Source organism: Actinia tenebrosa, unplaced genomic scaffold (assembly GCF_029948245.1).
Source record: "Actinia tenebrosa isolate PJP-AT-01 unplaced genomic scaffold, QUT_ActTen_1.0 PGA_scaffold1__47_contigs__length_23844297, whole genome shotgun sequence".
Classification (NCBI taxonomy): domain Eukaryota; kingdom Metazoa; phylum Cnidaria; class Anthozoa; order Actiniaria; family Actiniidae; genus Actinia; species Actinia tenebrosa.
In genome coordinates this window covers 16666118-16683884 of record NW_028292578.1, presented here as the reverse complement: position 1 = coordinate 16683884, position 17767 = coordinate 16666118, and the positions used below count along the sequence as shown (strand labels likewise).

The window sequence follows — 17767 nt, the reverse complement described above, 5'->3', positions numbered from 1 at the left end:
AATAAGGCGAATATACATCCTATAACACCAAGAATAGCTTCATTAATGCGACGCGCAATTGGCATGTGTATTAAAGTTCAATGGCATCAACGAACAAACAATAGCATCATTCGACAATCAAGGACGACAAGTGGACATTTAAACGCGCGCAATTGATAATCATTGAATGTTCTGTCGCGTTAATGAAGTTATTCTTGGTGTTGTAGAATGTATATTCGCCTTATTGATTCTACAATTGGAGAAAATCAATGTCCTTTTCGCGTTAATGAACAGCAAAAGGCGTAAACAAGCTTTAAACCTTGTTTAGATTATAATACCTCGGGCAGAAATTTTAAATCCTGTTTTGAAAGCGGCTAAGCAAGGGTTGAAGGTGGGATAGATAAATTAATTACTAAGGAGGGTTAGTTGGTGTGTTGGTGTGTGGATAGGATATTACAATTGTTAGATTGAATTCAGTATCAACAAGCATTGTCGTATTCATTTGGTCAAAACAACAATTGACTGTGTAACTATGTACTCGAATATTATGTCTTGATATATTTCATTATGGCAAGGTTTAAAAGTCATTTTCGAAGCAATGACACGGGTTCTGATATTGGAAACATTTTACCCCAAAATGTTTCGTGTTTGTGATATTTAAGCACAAGTTTTATGATCTTCAAAGTCAAACAAGCCGCTACAGAATTTCGCCAGCTGCGCTGTCTCTAATGATCAGGTTTATCAGTTATTTCGGATCATTATTATCAGTAAATGACTCTTTAGGAAACACGTAAACATGGAAACTTTGCTCAAATGAATCTATTTTTTCTTAACACAAGTCCACGAAAATAACAAAATTAGGTCTGAACGAAGTTTGATTAGGATTTTTTTGCTGAAATCTATTTCGTCTTTCGATTATATGCCACCGTAAATTTTAAAATTTTTTAAAGACTACTATGAATTTTATTGAGAATTTTTTGCGGAAGTTTCGTGATTTAGGTTTCTCTCACTGCACTCCGTCCCTTTCTCACTTGGTCCTTCGGACTCTCGTTCCTCCTCTTCACCTCTCTGTACCCCTTCCTAACGAGCTCTATCAGTCCCTCCCTCCATCTACACCTCAATTTCCCTCCCTCCCTCTCTTCCCCTGGGGGAGGAGGGGGGGGGGGGGGTAATCCCATATAACGAAGAGCGGCTTGATCGTCGTATCTTTTAGGGGTTGAAATCGTAAGACACTCTCTTTAGGATAAAAAGGAAAAGCTGTGCCGGTTTTTTCCTTGGAGAGATGTATGTAAATTTATGACAATGCTTTTAATGTTCTTAGAAGAAAGGGAGGCAAATATATATGTAGTCAAATAAATGATTTTTGTGGTATCTTTTAGGACTACAATTAAGCCATCTCTCTCTTCATATTTCTCTCCTCCTCGCTCTTCCAACTTTTAAAACTCTCATCACTCTCTCCGCTCTCCCGTCACTCTTTACTCCCCTAACACGTTTTTTGTATTGATTCAATTATCATAAACATCTATACCTTCATATTTTTCAAGCCTGTCAAAAACAAGAAAGGATTATGCAAAAGATAGCTAGAGTGCGTCCAGTTAGAAGCACCACCAACTATCTACACTGAGTCATCTGTACGGTAATCCAATATCTCTAATAGAGATATAAAGTAAGGTAAGTATCACTTGATTTTATCATCAAAGGCTGAGTGTTATAGATAAAAATGATTATCGATCTTACGAAATACAAGTGACCGCGTACTTGGAGATTGGAGAAGAAGTATAGCTTTAGATTTTTTTCGAAGGAGGGTGAGGTTATGGAGATCTCCCCACCTTTCCACTCTTCCCCTGTATAACAAACGCCAATTGCTCCATTACAGCTCACTGGTCGACAATATATTAGGGCTGAACCAAGAGAATATGATCTAGTTTTACTCTTGGGCTGAACTAATTAAGGTATTTTCTGGATATTTTGGCCATAATAGTAAAATTGAACCATCAAATTGAAAGATTTTCAAAAGGTTTTTGAACCAGTCGTTTTCTAGATCCTTCAAGTTTGAATTTGAGTTTATTTAATTACTCGATTATAAATATAGCGATCTTTTGCGAGGCTTAAAGGTTTCCTGTTTTTAAGAGTAATGATCTGATATAAGTAATGTATTTCGGAAGTTAGCGACCCAACCATTTGTATTTGTCATATATATGCCAATTGCCTGTTTTTGAAAGTAATAAGCGCATTTCGTTCTGGGGTATTCAGTTGAGGCGTATGATGCCTTGAGTCCGAGAACGGTGAGGATTTTAACACAGTTATCAGGTAAAACCCCGTTTTGATCTTTATATGAAAGAGTAATAGAATGCGTTCTTGTTGCAGATTGCCGTCTGAGGTAGATATATGCTTGTGTTGTTGGCATACGTCGAGCTGATCTGGTGTGGAGTTAACACTCGGGGGAACAGAAAACGACCGCAAAGGTAATGTGATATCGCTATCATTCCTGCCGTAACAAGCGATAGCTGCAGAATAACAATATAAACATCGAATAACGAAAAAATCGAATACCTGCAGGTTAAAACCAAAAAGTGGAAGGAAAAAAAAAAGAGAAAACAAATACTCAGGGTTAAAATCCAATAGTAAAAATTAAAAATAATACTCCAGGTTAAAATCGAATAGTAGAACCTCCAGGTTAAAGTCGAAATGTAAAAAACTAAAAAGCGAAAACTCCAGATTAAAATCGAATAGTAGAACTCACAAAATGAATACTCTAGGATAACATCGAATAGTAAGTTTTCAAGCCCCTACTCCACCTTGAGCATGGGCAGATTGTTGTACAAAGTATCGTACTACACACAAAGCTTTCGGGGACTGAGTTAGCTTTTTATTTAATTTAATGACTGATCTCCATTTACAGTTGAAGTTTAAAATGCTTATCTTAGTTTTTTGGTTTGGTAGTCTTCTCCCCAGCCGCCATTACTTTCGGTCCCAGATCCCCACGGACCCTCTCCACGGTCGTTAGTAGAGAGGACCCGTGAGGAACCGAGGCTATTGGTTTGGCGACTTCAGTGTATTCTATAAGCCGTTTTTATCTCACGTATATGTTACCGTGTGGGTTAGCTATGTTGTGTAGGTGGTTAGCGGCATTAATACCACAAGGGTCGTGGGTGGGCCAGTTAGCTCCAGTGTAGCCATCGAAGTAGTAGTATAGACTGGAGTTAGCCAAATATGGCCCATAAGAATGGATTGTTAGACTTGTCGGCACAGTGGTTGGACATTTTCTGGCCACAACTTTAACGACCCTGCAGTTGATCGAACCTGCCTTCCACAGTACCAGGCTCCCGCTGCCAGGCTTGCACACGATCCAGTTATTGATGTTCGACTTGATCAGGATCTCCCTACCGAGTCGACGCCACAATTTGAAGTTCATTGCCTCATAGTTGGTCTCACCTCGCGGTGCGGTCGTTGAAACTCGTACATTCGCCGTTCTCACCGGCCAGTTGGGTCTCGGGGTTACTGCATTGGAGGTACTCGTAAAACTGCCGTAGTTGGTGAAGTTGTAACTCCACACTAGTGTCCAACCTCCTCCCGCTGTGCACTGGTCGCAGTAGGCCTGGAAAGCGTCATCGTGGGAACCACGGTTCGGGTCAATCCAGTAGATACCAGAAGGAGCTTTAGGATTGGAGCGGTGGAGAGCTTTGCACGAAGGCACAGCCGCGTTTCTTGTTATCCCTGCATGCGAGGATAAAAATCATATATGTTATAGGAAAGATAGAAATAAGCCACTCGTGAAGTGTCGTCATTTTCTAGGGTATCATTTCTATATTTAACGGTTGCGCACGGGAAGACGCATAAATATGGATACAACTCAAACGAATAATCTTTTTCTCAAGAGAATGACGCGTGGTCTGAAATGGTAAAGATTACGCCAAAGCTAAATAATTCTGTTGCTAGTTTCTAGTCGTTATATTTGCATTAGGGTTCTTTTATTCATTCGTTCCATCAATTCATTTATTCATTCATTCCCACAGTTTTCATATCTTAAAATTAGCTTCTTTATAGTTTTTTTTTGATAGATCTTTATGATTTCATCTAGGACTTCCTGAAAATCACCTTCCACACCATCACCAAAAGCTTATAATTCGATTTGCATCAATAAATTTGCACAAATTAGTAAGTTCAGTAGACCTTAGATCTACAAAACTTCACACTAATTTGTACTATAATTTCGTTAGATCATTTCTTCACGGATATAATATGGTATGCACTCTTATAATATGTTAGACTTGCCTAGCAGTGGTAATGACTTGTCAAGAGTGAGCTTCATGAACCTTGCCAAGATCATGTTGGTGTAGGCGATAGAACACTTTGATAACCGTAACTTGCCATTGGAGTCTATCTCAATCGGACTGCAGTGACTCTTGTTGGGAGCTGATCTGGCTCTGCCCAGCAAACTGAACAAAGAACAGCAAACAAAAAACACTAAAAAACTTTTTTTCCTCAAAGGAATGGCCGGTTTAAACTATATCACTCGGCCATAAATCTTTTGTTTTCTACAATATAATTCATCATTATTTTTTTTTAAATTGTGAGCCTGCCCTCTGCCGGCTTCAATCATTGCTTTTGAATAGTTTTAAAGTTGTCATTTCAAAATTAATGAAGACATATGACTCAAATTTCATTTATACTTATTTCTTGTCAGTAGGTATTGATGCTATATAGCAGCGCTAAAAAAAACGTTGGTCAAAGCCTTAACACTACGCTAAGAACTTATCCTGTTTGTATGCTCGCTTGATATACCTTGCATATCTGTAGCTAAAAATGGTTAAAACTTACCTCAGAAGAACCAAAGCCGTGAGCATCAAGACTCCAGTGATCTTGCATTTGCCGTCCATAGTTGTCGAAGAGCTTAAATAAATGTCTCTGTAATGCGCGTTTCGAGTTTACTGTAGTGAAAAATCAGTGCTTGATCAGTAGCAGGTAGTCTCATTGTTGTTTCAGGAACTTGAATTTTTTCGTGTTATTCAACATGGAAGTCAAAACTCAAAAAAGACAATAGACTTTGTTTATATTTTTATCAAAACATGCGGTAAGGGGCAGCTCAGTTGATGTTTACGACCAAGAGATGCTGCTTAGACGAATGTACTTCATAAACTTTATTTGAAAAAGGCTTTTACATGTAATATATATTAATACTTTTTTGGAGATTCATAGCATTTCAGTGTGTTCCATTGATTCTAACAAGATATTATAAGTGGCAGGCAATGGTTTTCTACCCAACTAAAAGAGGTTTTTCCCCATTTAAACAGCTCGATGCAATACAGATAGAAAATAACTGGTTTCCTTTTACAAACTATGTTTTGAAAATTAAGCCGTTCATTATACTTTATTCGAAGCGTTTATCTAACGTATAGGTTTCCACGTGGGTTGGCAACATTTTTTACGTGATTAACCGCATTACTCCCGCATGGGTCGTGTGTTGGCCAATTACTTCCCTTGTAGCCATCAAAATAATAATAAAGACTTGATGCATCCAGCGACGGGCCATTCGCGGAGGAAACACTGAACGTCGTTGGGACTGTATCGTTACAATTTCGGGCCACCACCTTAACTACACTGCAGTTGATCGAGCCTTTTTGCCACATCACCATACTGCCGCTTCCCGCCTTGCATGTGATCCAGTTGTTGATATTGGACTTCACCAAGATCTCGTTTCCCAGTGCGCGCCACAAGTCAAATGGCATTGCCTCGTAATCTGTTTCTCTTAGCGGCAGTGTCTTTGAGACACGTACATTGGACTTTGATACTGGCCAACTTGGTATTGGCGTCACCGCGTTGCCTCCGCTGTTGAAATTATCATAGTCTGTGAAGCCATAACTCCACACTAGTGTCCAGCCCCCTCCCGCCGTCTGCTGATCGCAGTAGGCCTGGAATGCATTGTCATGGAATCCACCGTCAGGGTCTATCCAATAGATGCCAGATTCACTGTCAGGGCTGCGTGTTTTGAGTTCCTTGCAGCTGCGCACAGCGGATTCTCGTCCAAATGCTAAAAAGGAAAAGATGTGACTGGCGTCAAAATTACTGGGTTGAATATCAATGCGCAGTTTTCTTTGAGGTTTTTCGCTTCAGCTTTAGATGAGTTCTTACAATATCTAAAATCAGATATTTTCATAAGAATTATAATGTTAATGATGGTATTGCTTATGTGACGTCATTCGCGACTGAGAATTTCCTACCGTGCGTCCAACCCTGAAAAACAAGTTCTACATCACATGCAACATTGTATCGTATATACAGCTATATCAAGAAAGGTTGAATACTGAATACTGCATACTGAATAGTGAATTCCAAAACCGAAGTGCATTTAGGGTCATAGTGACATTGTCTAAAGTAGGATTAATAATAATTATTTATTCTATTTTTAGTGTATTCCATCTGAAACAATATACTAACTACATGTAGAGAGTTAATTGCTGTATATTTACTTTTTATTTCAAAAAAGTGCCCTTTGGTCTTGGAATGCACTATTCAGTATGCAGTATTCAGTATTCAACCTTTTTTGAAACAGCTGCATACGAAGGTATTGCGAGTAACCGGCCTGGTGTAATAAAATCGTGGCGTGGTCTCATGCCACAGGTGCTTGCGCGCTAACCTTATTGACTGACGTTTTGAACGACAACTTTTCGTCATGCATGCCAACTACCAATCTGTTGTTTATTTGGTTACAAATGGGGTTACTCACCGGGGTGAAGGGATTTTGTTTCCTTTAGTCTCCCCATGAGGAGAGTCTTGAAAAGATTATTTGAATAATTGATGCGAAGGTCTCCTGTGTCATCCATATCCACTAAACATTGTCTTGAAGGACGAGCTATCACCAGCATGCTGTAGCTACAAGAACAGACACGAATATGAAACGTGTTAGGTATAACTATCAACATCTGTATTCTTTTTGACTGAACGCCTGTTTTGAAGAGACCTGACGAGGCCTGCATCAGGTCATACGATAAGGACTTCCGCGTATCAAACTCTTTCAAATGAACAACGTATTTCTCTTATACTTGAGTGTGCATAAAAAATCACACATATGCGCCCGAAGAGAGAGAAAAACAGCGAATGAGCCAATGAACGTGTATAATGCAAAAGAAAAAAAAAAGGCCAAGGCCAAAGGTTTCATTGAAGCAAATCACAACCTCGTTCCCAGGGCCCTCTCTCCCCCGCGTGAGAAGGCCCTGGGAACGAGATTGTTCCAATCATGCACTTTGTAAATCGTCTTTAGAAATGATAGTGCGCAAGGAGATAAATAAGATATTAATCCTATATCAAGAACATCTCCTGAGATTGTTGGAATTTAGAGAGCAAAATAAGCTACTTATCTTATTTATTTAAAATAGACAATGCCTTTTTCAATTAGTACTAAAGTCAAAGTAAACGCTGTATTTGTGCTTTCCTACCTTGAAATAGTCAAAATCGAGAGCAATACCTTCCATGATAATGACATGATATCCGCGGCGGTAATTAGTTGAGCTTTTTCCGAAAAACTTTGACTGAAGTATAATGCGCAAAAATGTTAGACAAGGGAATTAGGACGCATATGTGCACATGAACGACCACCATTGAACAGTGAGGAAAATAGAGAACGGCAGAAGAGCTTATTTAGGGTTTTGTGCTTTCAACCAATCAGAATACGAAGCAGCTTAAGCTGCTCCATAGTATATGATTCCAAAGGTCATGAAACAATGGCGTAATGGAATTTTATAGCTGATACACTGTCATCTCCGCCAGGTCACATCAAAGAACATGAACCAAGGATTGTTTTTCTTATTAGTATAGATATGGTCTCCTCATCTGGGATCGAAACTAATGACTGCTGGGAGAAAATGTTACCTTGCCAACGCTACGTCAAAACATCTCATGGAGCAGTTTTTGTATGACTGTCAAATGCTCACGACACGAACTTGGACGTGACACGGCAAGGGATACTACAGACCAATCACAAGGCTCGAGAATCTACTCTCCATCCAATCGAATACCTGGAACACGATATAAACACGGCGCGGACACGGTCACGCTAAAGTCCCGGCAATGCCAGACCAATCACATTGCGCGTGAAAAAATCAGCCAATTAAAATTCTAGAAAGCATCACGGTCATGGCACGGCACGCTTACGGCACTGAGCTTTTCACATCATGCGAAAACTGCCCTATCTCAGACTCTACAAATCGTAATTATGCGAATTATGTAATCATAAAGATATAGAGTACTTTGTAGTCATTGAAATATTCAATATACTAGTCGTTACATAATGTAAGTGAAGTGCTGCGGATATATGCAAGACCACATCTTACCAACAGCCGGCACCAAGATACATGAAAACATTCATCACCAATACCAGACTACTAAAGTTGAGTGTTCATTGAAATGAGCTCGAGGGGCAGCATAGACGCTCAAATAACCCCACAAAGTATCCTGTAACCCACAACGAAAACGTGCTTTCGACCATAGTTAATAGAGGAGGACGGTTAGGAAGGCCGGCAAACTTCAGAGGACCAGCCTATTTTTTCGCATTTGATGTTGAACCGTACCATCACGTGACTCTGACCGTGCACAAAATCAAAGCAAATATGGTGTATGAGAACATGCGTAATAGGTAAATTACGAGCCTTAGATGAAACAACTGAAGAAGAGTGCCATAGTTCACAACTTCAAGTCGCGTAAAAAATGCTACAAAGATATATAATTATCTGAATTTGTTTAAATATAAATAGCTACTACGATTTTAAATTATACTGGCTAGAAATCGATGAACTAGTTCTTTACTAACTGTTAGTTACAGCCGCGACATCATAATTACGTAATCATGAAGATATAGAGTGCTTTGTCAGTCGTAATATGTTTCCAAGAATTTTGCATTTCCAATTCTTGTTGCCGCTTATTTTCTACTTAAAAAAAAACATTTATTTAGGCTGACATTAGTCGGCGAGGAAATTTTTTCCCTCAGCTTCAAATAGTATGTTACCTTGGCCAAGATTGGATTGTCACAGAAAAAAATCCATGAAATTGGATTGAAAATTCACGGGAAACTGAAAACGACCTGCCCGATCGCAGTGGGACACAGAATGCATGAAAGAGAGCATTAGGACTCGTGGGAAGAGAGAAAATTTGATATATGCAAATATGACTTAGTCTTGATTGTATACCGGCTCTTAATAAAAACTTTCTCATACACGTACACCTGTCATCTATCATTATATTCTCCTCTTCACATAAAGGTCTCATATTTTTAAAGCAGCTTTCTCGTTATGGTGCTAATTAATCTTTGATCATTCATCTTGCAGGTTCATGTCGTGTTGTCTTTTTACTGGGGACAGCTGTCTGATCTTAAAGTCTAGTCACGTCCCGGACGAGAACCCATCTAGGTAATTCTATCCGAGCAGATTTTCTCGATCCAAGAAGTGGGAGAGCAAAGTTGCTACAGGGAATAGAGTTGTGGAGCCTTAAATTGGATTCAAGTTTGGAATAAATTTTCTTCAGAGACCTTACTTGAAAGGTGAGAGAATTTACTTAGCGTTCAGTAAAGTATATATATATATATATATATATATATATATATATATATATTTCAAAAAGTTGTATTGTGAATAATGAATGCTGTCGGTGTACGGATCGACATGTAGAAGTCAAAATCGAGTAAAACTAACATGTTTTGCCTATTTTGGTCAAATTAAAGTCGTTTTTGGCAAATGCAGAATACTTTCTTTTAGTTTTGCCTTCAAATTCAACGTATAGAAAGACAACCCTTTTTTTGTAAATGTAGGTGTCCATATAGAGATATTCCACTCCCGTAACAGAACGAGTTAGGTGTGTCATCATTATCTATGTCAATAAAAAGGCTGATTACATTTACTTGATGCAACCTTCCACACATGTATATTTAATAATAAGTTATCTTAGTGTTAGGGTTAGTTAACGTTAGAGTTTATGTTGGACTTATCGAATCTTAGTAGCTTAGTATCTTAATCACGGTAGCATTTTCATAGCATTTTCGCCCGTCCAAACTAAAACGATCAAAAGTGCAGATCATAAAAATCATGCATTATCATTATTTAATAGACCAGTCCAAGACTCCCTTTCAGTCGCGACCTTAGCCTGTCGGGGGAGTCCGGGACTTGGACAATATCATCATCTGCGCACGTGAAAAACAGACATGTCGGTGTGATAAATGGCGTCAGCGTTTTTAAAGCCTCCATTTTCGTTGTCCACACTATATAACACCATAGGCCTTCGTTCTTAGATATCTCCACTCTGGATATAGCCTCCTTTGTAGCCGTTCTTAGGGTCCTCACACAACGTTTCTCTCCCCTCAAACGTCTGCTTACTTTGTGGGGAGGGAAACGTTGAACGTTGCGTGACGACCCTAAGAACGGCTGCAAAGGAGCCTATATCCAGAGTGGAGATATCTAAGAACGAAGGCCTTTGGTGTTTTCAGCCAAGGGAAAGCAAAGAAGTTGTCTGCCATCTTTTGTCCCAAAATATTGGGGCCCACCAGGACTCTTTATCCCAGAATGACGTCATCAATCAAACTTCCAATAGAAAGCACGAAATTCTTTCGAAAATGAAAATATTCCAGCTGTTTTTAACTTAGAATGTCATTTCAAAGGCAAAACATAGCTTATTAAATTTCCATTAAAATTTAATTAATTTTTTCATAATTTGTGCTTTAAGGTTGTTTGCATCTATTAACGTCATTGTGAAAAAGGTTAATTTAGAACTAGCCTAGACGGGCTCCACTATACTGAGCGTATATAAGAACACAAATCTGACTAGTAAATTGATCCGACTTTGTGAGCCATTTAAGATAGCACACAATCACAATTAGTGTCAGTGTAAAAGTTTCTGAGTTTTTTTGTTGGAAATTTGACGCCTTAATGTAAAAACTATAATTGGTATTTAATAATTTCCAATATTATAGTACACTCAACAAAATTACTCGACTCTGATTGGTCGAGAGGAGTACAATTATAGCGTTAATTGTACTCCGTAGGAGTACCGAATTAAGTCGCTATGGAAACACGGCCAAAACAATGTCAACAGCAAAAAAAAGCCGTAAAAACTAATAAGAACTAATCATTTTTATGCATTTCAGTTGCGCGATGGACTGAAAATCGGCCGCCAAATAGACAAAGATGAACGGCGTCTCTTCGCATTTTTTACTGAAATTTTGTTGAGTGAACTATAAACAAAAAATCGCACGATCTTCTCGTACAATTTGGAATTAATAGACATTCGTAATGTTTTGAAAGTTCTTTAATTGCACTTGCCTAAAGGCTCGTGCAATTACAAGAACATTCAAAACATTACTCGTGTCTATTAATTTCCAAATTGTGCTCGAGATCGTGCGATTTCCAAGAGTATGATCGGTATAAAAATGACAAGGACAAAAAGGTATATGATTTTATTTGGGTATATTCCCGCCTCAAATATCGGACATCACTCAAAAAATCTCTAACTAGGTCTCTTTCATGGACATAAATATACATTAGTCCCATATAGTGAAAAATAAAATCAGCTAATACAAATAATGTTGACAGAATATTTACCTTAGCTATAGATTCGCTTTGAGTTTCTGATGACTCTGTGCGTCCCCATGGAGATATCATGTCACCTGACATAGACGGGACCGCTGTCTAATCGAGAGTGTTGACGGCTGAATGACTTGAAAAATTAGAAGAAAACCTATTGCCTGCCTTGGGCGACGAATATAAACCAGAGAACAAACAAAAACTTTAGAGAATAAACCAAAAATCTTCATAGAAACTAAGGTTAGAGAATTTTGCGTGAGCAGTGACAGCAGTGACTTTGAGCTTATCAGTTTTGGCGCGAACACGTAAGTTTTCGATAATATTAATTATTATTAGCAGTTATTTCTAAATGTATTTTTTATTTGTGCACTGTGTTAGGGTTTTCTAAGACCTTGTGAAAACTGTGTGAAATAATTTTATGGAAAAAGCAACTTTCCAAATGAACATCGCCACTTTTTTGTCTCGATAAAAAAATTTATTTACCGAAAGAGAGAATGTTTTCAAAACATTTCAGTTTTTTAATCGCTCTCTTCTGAGAAGAAAATTAGAATTTCCTCTTCTACACAGCGGGTTGAACTTGTGTACTGATTTTCGATAATCTGCTTGCCTATGATAGCGGTGAAGATATGTGGGAATGCGATCAGTTGGAATTAGATATACCAAGGTTTGCATCGGTTAGAAAAGAAAAAAAGTGAAAATCCAAAAAATATGTATATATATTGGCAATACCCAGAATTTTGAACATTTTCATAAGAAAAGCTTTCCTTGGACAGAATATCTTATTAGGTTGAAAAAATGCCTAAAACGAAACGAAAGATAGATTATTTAAATAGCCGCATTTTCCATCGACTGGGTGACACGCCAACAAAGTTAATGAAATTATTACTTCCACGCAGTGAGGGGAAAAAATGTTTGTCTTTTCAAAAAAGGCGGAAATTTACAAGTAAATTGCCCTTGAAATATTCAAAAGCAATTTAAGATGAACTTCAAATTACTGTGTTTTCAATCAATGCGCCCGAAAAATTGCCGGATTTTGGTGCAAATCTTCTAATTAAATAAAAAGTACCAACATTGAAATGGCTTTCTAGATTTTCGTATTAAAAAAACATATTTTGCTATTATCAAAGCTTTTCGTTGACTAAAACGTTTTACCGTAAATTCAAATATTCAATTATTATTATTAGCCAAGAAATAATATCAAAAAACCTGCACGAGTTCTGGCACAATTCATTGAAAACTCAGTCACAGAATAAATATTTTTTTTAAATGAATCAGAGTTTTCTGTGACTGAGTTTTCATGAATTGTGCCAGAAACCGTGCAGGTTTTTATATATTATTTCTTGGCTAATAATAAATAATTGAATATTATTTCTGTTCATGCATTTTTAAAACAGAACAAAAATAATGCACTTTAATACCGTTATAATGGTATTTGCCTTAGGAAGTATACAAAAGACTTCCTAATTGCTTTTGTCGCTCCAGTTATTTTATTAGATATGTAGTCATTGTTGGCCTAGTTGGTCCCGGGACAACTAAACTCTGTTCTTTGCCTGAAAACAATTCGAGAAAATATCAAACCAGATCTTAATATACTTACTTACTATAACTATATATAACTAGCAGGAAATAACTAGAAGGAAAATGGTAAATAGTTTTAAAGGTTAATGGATTTGTTACTGATTGGACAGAAGTATGAAAGTGTCGTAGGGTAAGTCACAATATTATCGGTTCAATATATATATTTTTCCTACTGACACACGATAATGTTTTTTAGGTTACATCATTTACGAAAGATCCGACGTAGGATCACTTCGCTACGCTATTTTAATTTTGCTTACGTTATTAAATCATCAACAAATAACTAAGATTTTATTATTTTTGCAAGGTCATTCAAATTTTATTGACTTTGGCAGATTTTCAAGGCTATCCAGCCGACTCTACAAATTTCAGTAAAAGTTCCTGAAAGATACTGAGGCGCCTCTAAAAACACATAATATTTATGTCTTTTAGTCCGATTCGATTTGAATCGGTTTTCAAACGAAATCCAGCTGATTTTATCTGGCGAACGTTTTATGATTATGCTTTTGAAATAACTCAAAATTTTGTAATATTCTTTCTTTCCGCTTTAAAAACAAATGATATACATCAAAATTGAAAAATGGCGTCTTCCTAAATCTGATAAAGTACGTTCTAGGTAAACTGTAGATAATTAAAGAATTATAGGCGTTTCGCCTGGCGTTCGAAGACATGGAAAAGTACTCATCGTATTTACTCCTTTTTTTTTTTTTTTTTTTTTTTTTTTGAGCTCATTTTATCGGCCGGTTCATACTGTTCTTCTGACTTTTATAAACAGAATTTACGAAAATGTTCTTTCATTTAGTGTTCAGTATAAAATAAATCACCAAAACAGTGATCAGTGGAAAGAAACAACTCACTTCAAGGTTAGAGATTTTGCAACTCATCAGTAAAATAGTCCAGCTTTCTTTTTCATGTTTGTCTTTTTTTCCCTTCGTCGTAAATGAAAATTATGTTTTGAATCGAGCTTTTATTTTTCACACCTTTTTCATATCGTTATTATGACAGTTAAAATACTCATTTTCGAAACTTTTAAGATCAGTGAAGCCCCAGGTTTTAAACCTTATGTAACCTGATTGACAAAGAACTATTTTGCTTGTTGTCCCGGACATTTAATTTAAGGAATATAAAACGCGCAGACGTATCTCTACTGTAATATAAACACGCTGGGAGCTGTACTAGAACAAGAGAGAATCAAGCTTCTCTTGCTTCTCGAGCGCTTTAGAGCTCCCATATCGTTTGCATTACAGTACAGAAAAATAAGCAGCCGTTTTACACTGCTTTTATAAAATAATCTTGAATGATTTTGCGCGAGCATGTCTCTGTCCTTTGATATAAACACGATGCGATAGCCAACCAATCAGCGCACGCGTTAAATCTCAATTATTTTATAAACGTGTTTTTAAACATGTTAAAACGAATTGGAAATACAAATTTATAAATTATATTATCTTAATAATAATTAATTACTGGTTTTTAACTCTTCTTTTAGGGACTAACAGATCACTGTAGTACATTTGTACACTACGGGCAGTAAAAAGTATTTCCCAAGTTTTTTCCCTTCAAACATGGAAAAACCTAAGCTTGCATTTGAGTACAATATCGATGCAACAAGAAACTCAAAGTTAGGCACCAAGGTTTGCAACGTTGAAGGCTTCACTGAGGCCAAACTCATCAAAGACTTTGGTTCATACACAACACTACACGGTTTTCACTTCATCTTCGACTCTGGTGCAATTTCACGTCGTTTATTCTGGTTTTCATTAATGGTCTTTGGTTTCGGCGCCCTTGCAGTCCAAGTATTTTACAATTTGAGTAGACTGATGAACTCCAGCGAAACAAGAATTCGAAAAAGCATCGAGTTTTCCGAAAGTCTCCGCTTTCCCGCCGTCACAATCTGTAACCAAAACATGCTGAAGAAAAGCAAGATACAGGGAACGCAAGCTCAGGACTACTTAGATCAGCTGGATGACTTGAAGTTTAGCGTAGCGGGGCTAAAGAATTCAAATGTGCCACCGTTTGATATAGAAAAAGTTGTACAAGAATCCGGTCATCATATTCATGAAATGGTCAATCAGTGTCAATTCACTGACCAAGTTTGTTCCTTGAAAAATTTCACTCCTGCAGCCACGATGTCGTTCTTTGTAAGTGTTCACTTCCTAAAATACTTTATATTTAATACTATTATCTACATTCTTTGGTTTAAGCACTATTCCATTTTTTGCCTTAACACTCGACGAAAAAATGGATTTGTCATGTAGGCAAACATATAGACAAATATATGGGCAAATATCATATTTGACTAATAGTAAACAATATTTGCCCAGTGACTGTATATGATATGTACCTACACATTTATCCCATGGGCACAGATGGCAAAGTCCGTATGGCCCAGTAAAATCCCAAACGGCAAATATGTAGCAGATATCATATCATCCATACATTTACCCGGTAGTAAATGTGAATGCTCATTTGATATGTGCACGTATTTGCCCAGCCCGTATATGTGTTTTATGTCTTACGTATACCCTGTGTTTCCCCAGGCCGTATATGTGATTCATGCCTTACATATACCCTGTATTTTCCCAGGCCGTATATGTGATTAATGCCTTACATTTACCCTGTCTTTGCCCAGGCCGTATATGTGATTAATGCCTTACATATACCCTGTATTTTCCCAGGCCGTATATGTGATTTATGCCTTACATATACCCTGTCTTTGCCCAGGCCGTATATGTGATTTATGCCTTACATATACCCTGTGTTTCCCCAGGCCGTATATGTGATTTATGCCTTACATATACCCTGTGTTTCCCCAGGCCGTATATGTGATTTATGCCTTACATATAACCTGTGTTTGCCCAGGCCGTATATGTGATTAATGCCTTACGTATACCCTGTCTTTGCCCAGGTCGTATATGTGATTAATGCCTTACATATACCCTGTCTTTGCCCAGGCGGTATATGTGATTAATGCCTTACATATACCCTGTATTTTTCCAGGCCGTATATGTGATTTATGCCTTACGTATACCATGCGATATGCTCTGACCGTATATGTGATTAATGCCCCCTTAATGCCTCAGATGTACCAGCGCGTCTTAGCCATATTTGCTCAGTTGAATTATGCTCATCATATTTGCTAAATTTAACTATATTATCAGTCTTCAGCTATTGTCACTTATGGCAGGCCAAAAAAAATAGAAACGATATATGTCGTGACAACCACCTCATACTTTAAACATAGCTAACCTATACTAAGAAGCAGGAAAAAAGACATAAATCATACTGAAACATTTTTATTGTGAATTTCCTTTTCTTGACGACTGATTAACTATGAACAATTTGTTAACTACAACTAATTGAAAATGCTAGTTCTGTAAATTAATTACAGGTGTTTGTTTCATCTTGTGACAGAATTTGTGAAAGGAGATCATAATATATTTAGTTGTCAATCGATCTGTGGCTTATGTACGATTCTTTTTAGATATTCTGTAGTAGTACACTTCATTTATAACTGCAAAAACTTAATTAAGGACACCGAACGTGGTTGGGTTTCTACGAATTTTATGAATTAAATCTTGTGTCACTGTTCCTCCGTTCCTTTGGCCTGATTTCTAGGGTTTTCCTTCTTCTTTCGATTATTTGAACATTATACTTGTTTACTTTAAGAAATCCAAAGGTCAATAGGCTTAAATAGCCGCTGCTATACCGTTTGACCTTTGGATTTCTTCAAGTAAGTAGTATAGGGAATGGGGGTTCCAGCGCAATCTCAACACGGGCAAGACCCGTGTCAAAAATCCACCTACGGACAATCCCCACTCCAAGTGTGGTTGGGGGCAACAGCGCAAATATGTTAGTCTATATATGGAGTGCGAAGATTGTAAAGAGTTTGTTTATGATTTCTGTGTAAAGTGCTTGAAACCCAAGTTTGTACCTACTAAACCAAATAAGTATATTTGTTGTGGTAAGAAAATGCAAATAGAAGACGACACGTCAGCACAGTGTTACGAGTGCGGTAAAAATATTCGTAATGCCGTGCCTTGTGCTACCAGGGAACAATATTATTCCAACGGAGGTCGTAAGAAGACGCCATACAAAAGAATAAAATACTTTAGGGACTGGATGAGTCATATCCAAGGTTATCGACCGGTATATTTAGACAACGAAGTAAAGAAGAAAATCATAGACCATTTAGAAGAGCCAACCCCACAAAGTCTACGGAAAACGCTGAAAAAATTAAAACTAGGGAAATATTACAAAGCTATTCCCTATCTTTTGTCTGAAATTACCGGTAAGTCTATTCCCGAGGTTTCTGATATGACAAAAGCCGAGTGGATGTTTTGTCGGCTGGATAAGGATATTCCTTATTATCCTGACGTAATTTACGAAATATTTTACAAAATAGACCCCAACCACCCCCTGTTAGGATGGATTCCGAGGCGACAATAACATATTACGCGTAATTCGTACGATGAATTTATATTACGCGTAATTTCTAGACTGACGTTCGATATGTAAATAGAATCCCGTCACGCTCTTTTCGAAGCAGATGTTTACTGAGCAAGCTTTCTTTGAAGCTCTTCTTTCGCTTCTTGGTAGATCTTTTTGCGAGATTCCTCGGAAAGATCTTTTACGACTGTTTTTTT

At 37.5% G+C, this 17767-nt stretch overlaps 2 protein-coding genes and 1 long non-coding RNA gene across 4 annotated transcripts; 1 reads left to right on the top strand and 2 right to left on the bottom strand.

The window, feature by feature from the left end:
• Window positions 1-11: 11 nt before the first annotated feature.
• Window positions 12-17372, top strand: LOC148909975 (uncharacterized). Of its 2 annotated transcripts, none has more exons than XR_016120333.1 (4): window positions 12-1650; window positions 2347-2444; window positions 9300-9511; window positions 14611-17372. It is a non-coding gene; the product is annotated as an uncharacterized LOC148909975 (long non-coding RNA). The 2 variants fall into 2 exon arrangements; XR_016120334.1 differs by lacking the exon at window positions 12-1650 and adding an exon at window positions 2244-2264.
• LOC148909976 (uncharacterized) lies at window positions 2827-4964 on the bottom strand. Its single transcript, XM_089033443.1, has 3 exons — window positions 4801-4964; window positions 4255-4418; window positions 2827-3696 (listed from the first exon to the last, which is right to left on the bottom strand). The coding sequence occupies exons 1-3, from the start codon at window positions 4857-4859 to the stop codon at window positions 3053-3055; spliced, it is 867 nt and encodes a 288-aa protein (XP_088889569.1). The 5' UTR covers window positions 4860-4964; the 3' UTR covers window positions 2827-3052.
• Window positions 5097-7596, bottom strand: LOC116296077 (uncharacterized). Its single transcript, XM_089032137.1, has 3 exons — window positions 7416-7596; window positions 6707-6852; window positions 5097-6010 (listed from the first exon to the last, which is right to left on the bottom strand). The coding sequence occupies exons 1-3, from the start codon at window positions 7460-7462 to the stop codon at window positions 5364-5366; spliced, it is 840 nt and encodes a 279-aa protein (XP_088888263.1). The 5' UTR covers window positions 7463-7596; the 3' UTR covers window positions 5097-5363.
• Window positions 17373-17767: the final 395 nt, after the last annotated feature.

Excerpts from the sequence above, each read along its gene's own strand:
- LOC148909976 (XM_089033443.1), bottom strand. The coding sequence starts at position 4,859 with ATGGACGGCAAATGCAAGATCACTGGAGTCTTGATGCTCACGGCTTTG. Across the intron at positions 4,419-4,800 it reads ACGGCTTTGGTTCTTCTGAG|TTTGCTGGGCAGAGCCAGAT; the intron begins GTAAGTTTTAAC and ends TTCTTTGTTCAG. Across the intron at positions 3,697-4,254 it reads CAAGTCATTACCACTGCTAG|GGATAACAAGAAACGCGGCT; the intron begins GCAAGTCTAACA and ends CCTCGCATGCAG.
- LOC116296077 (XM_089032137.1), bottom strand. The coding sequence starts at position 7,462 with ATGTCATTATCATGGAAGGTATTGCTCTCGATTTTGACTATTTCAAG. Across the intron at positions 6,853-7,415 it reads TCGATTTTGACTATTTCAAG|CTACAGCATGCTGGTGATAG; the intron begins GTAGGAAAGCAC and ends CTGTTCTTGTAG. Across the intron at positions 6,011-6,706 it reads AACAAAATCCCTTCACCCCG|CATTTGGACGAGAATCCGCT; the intron begins GTGAGTAACCCC and ends TTTCCTTTTTAG.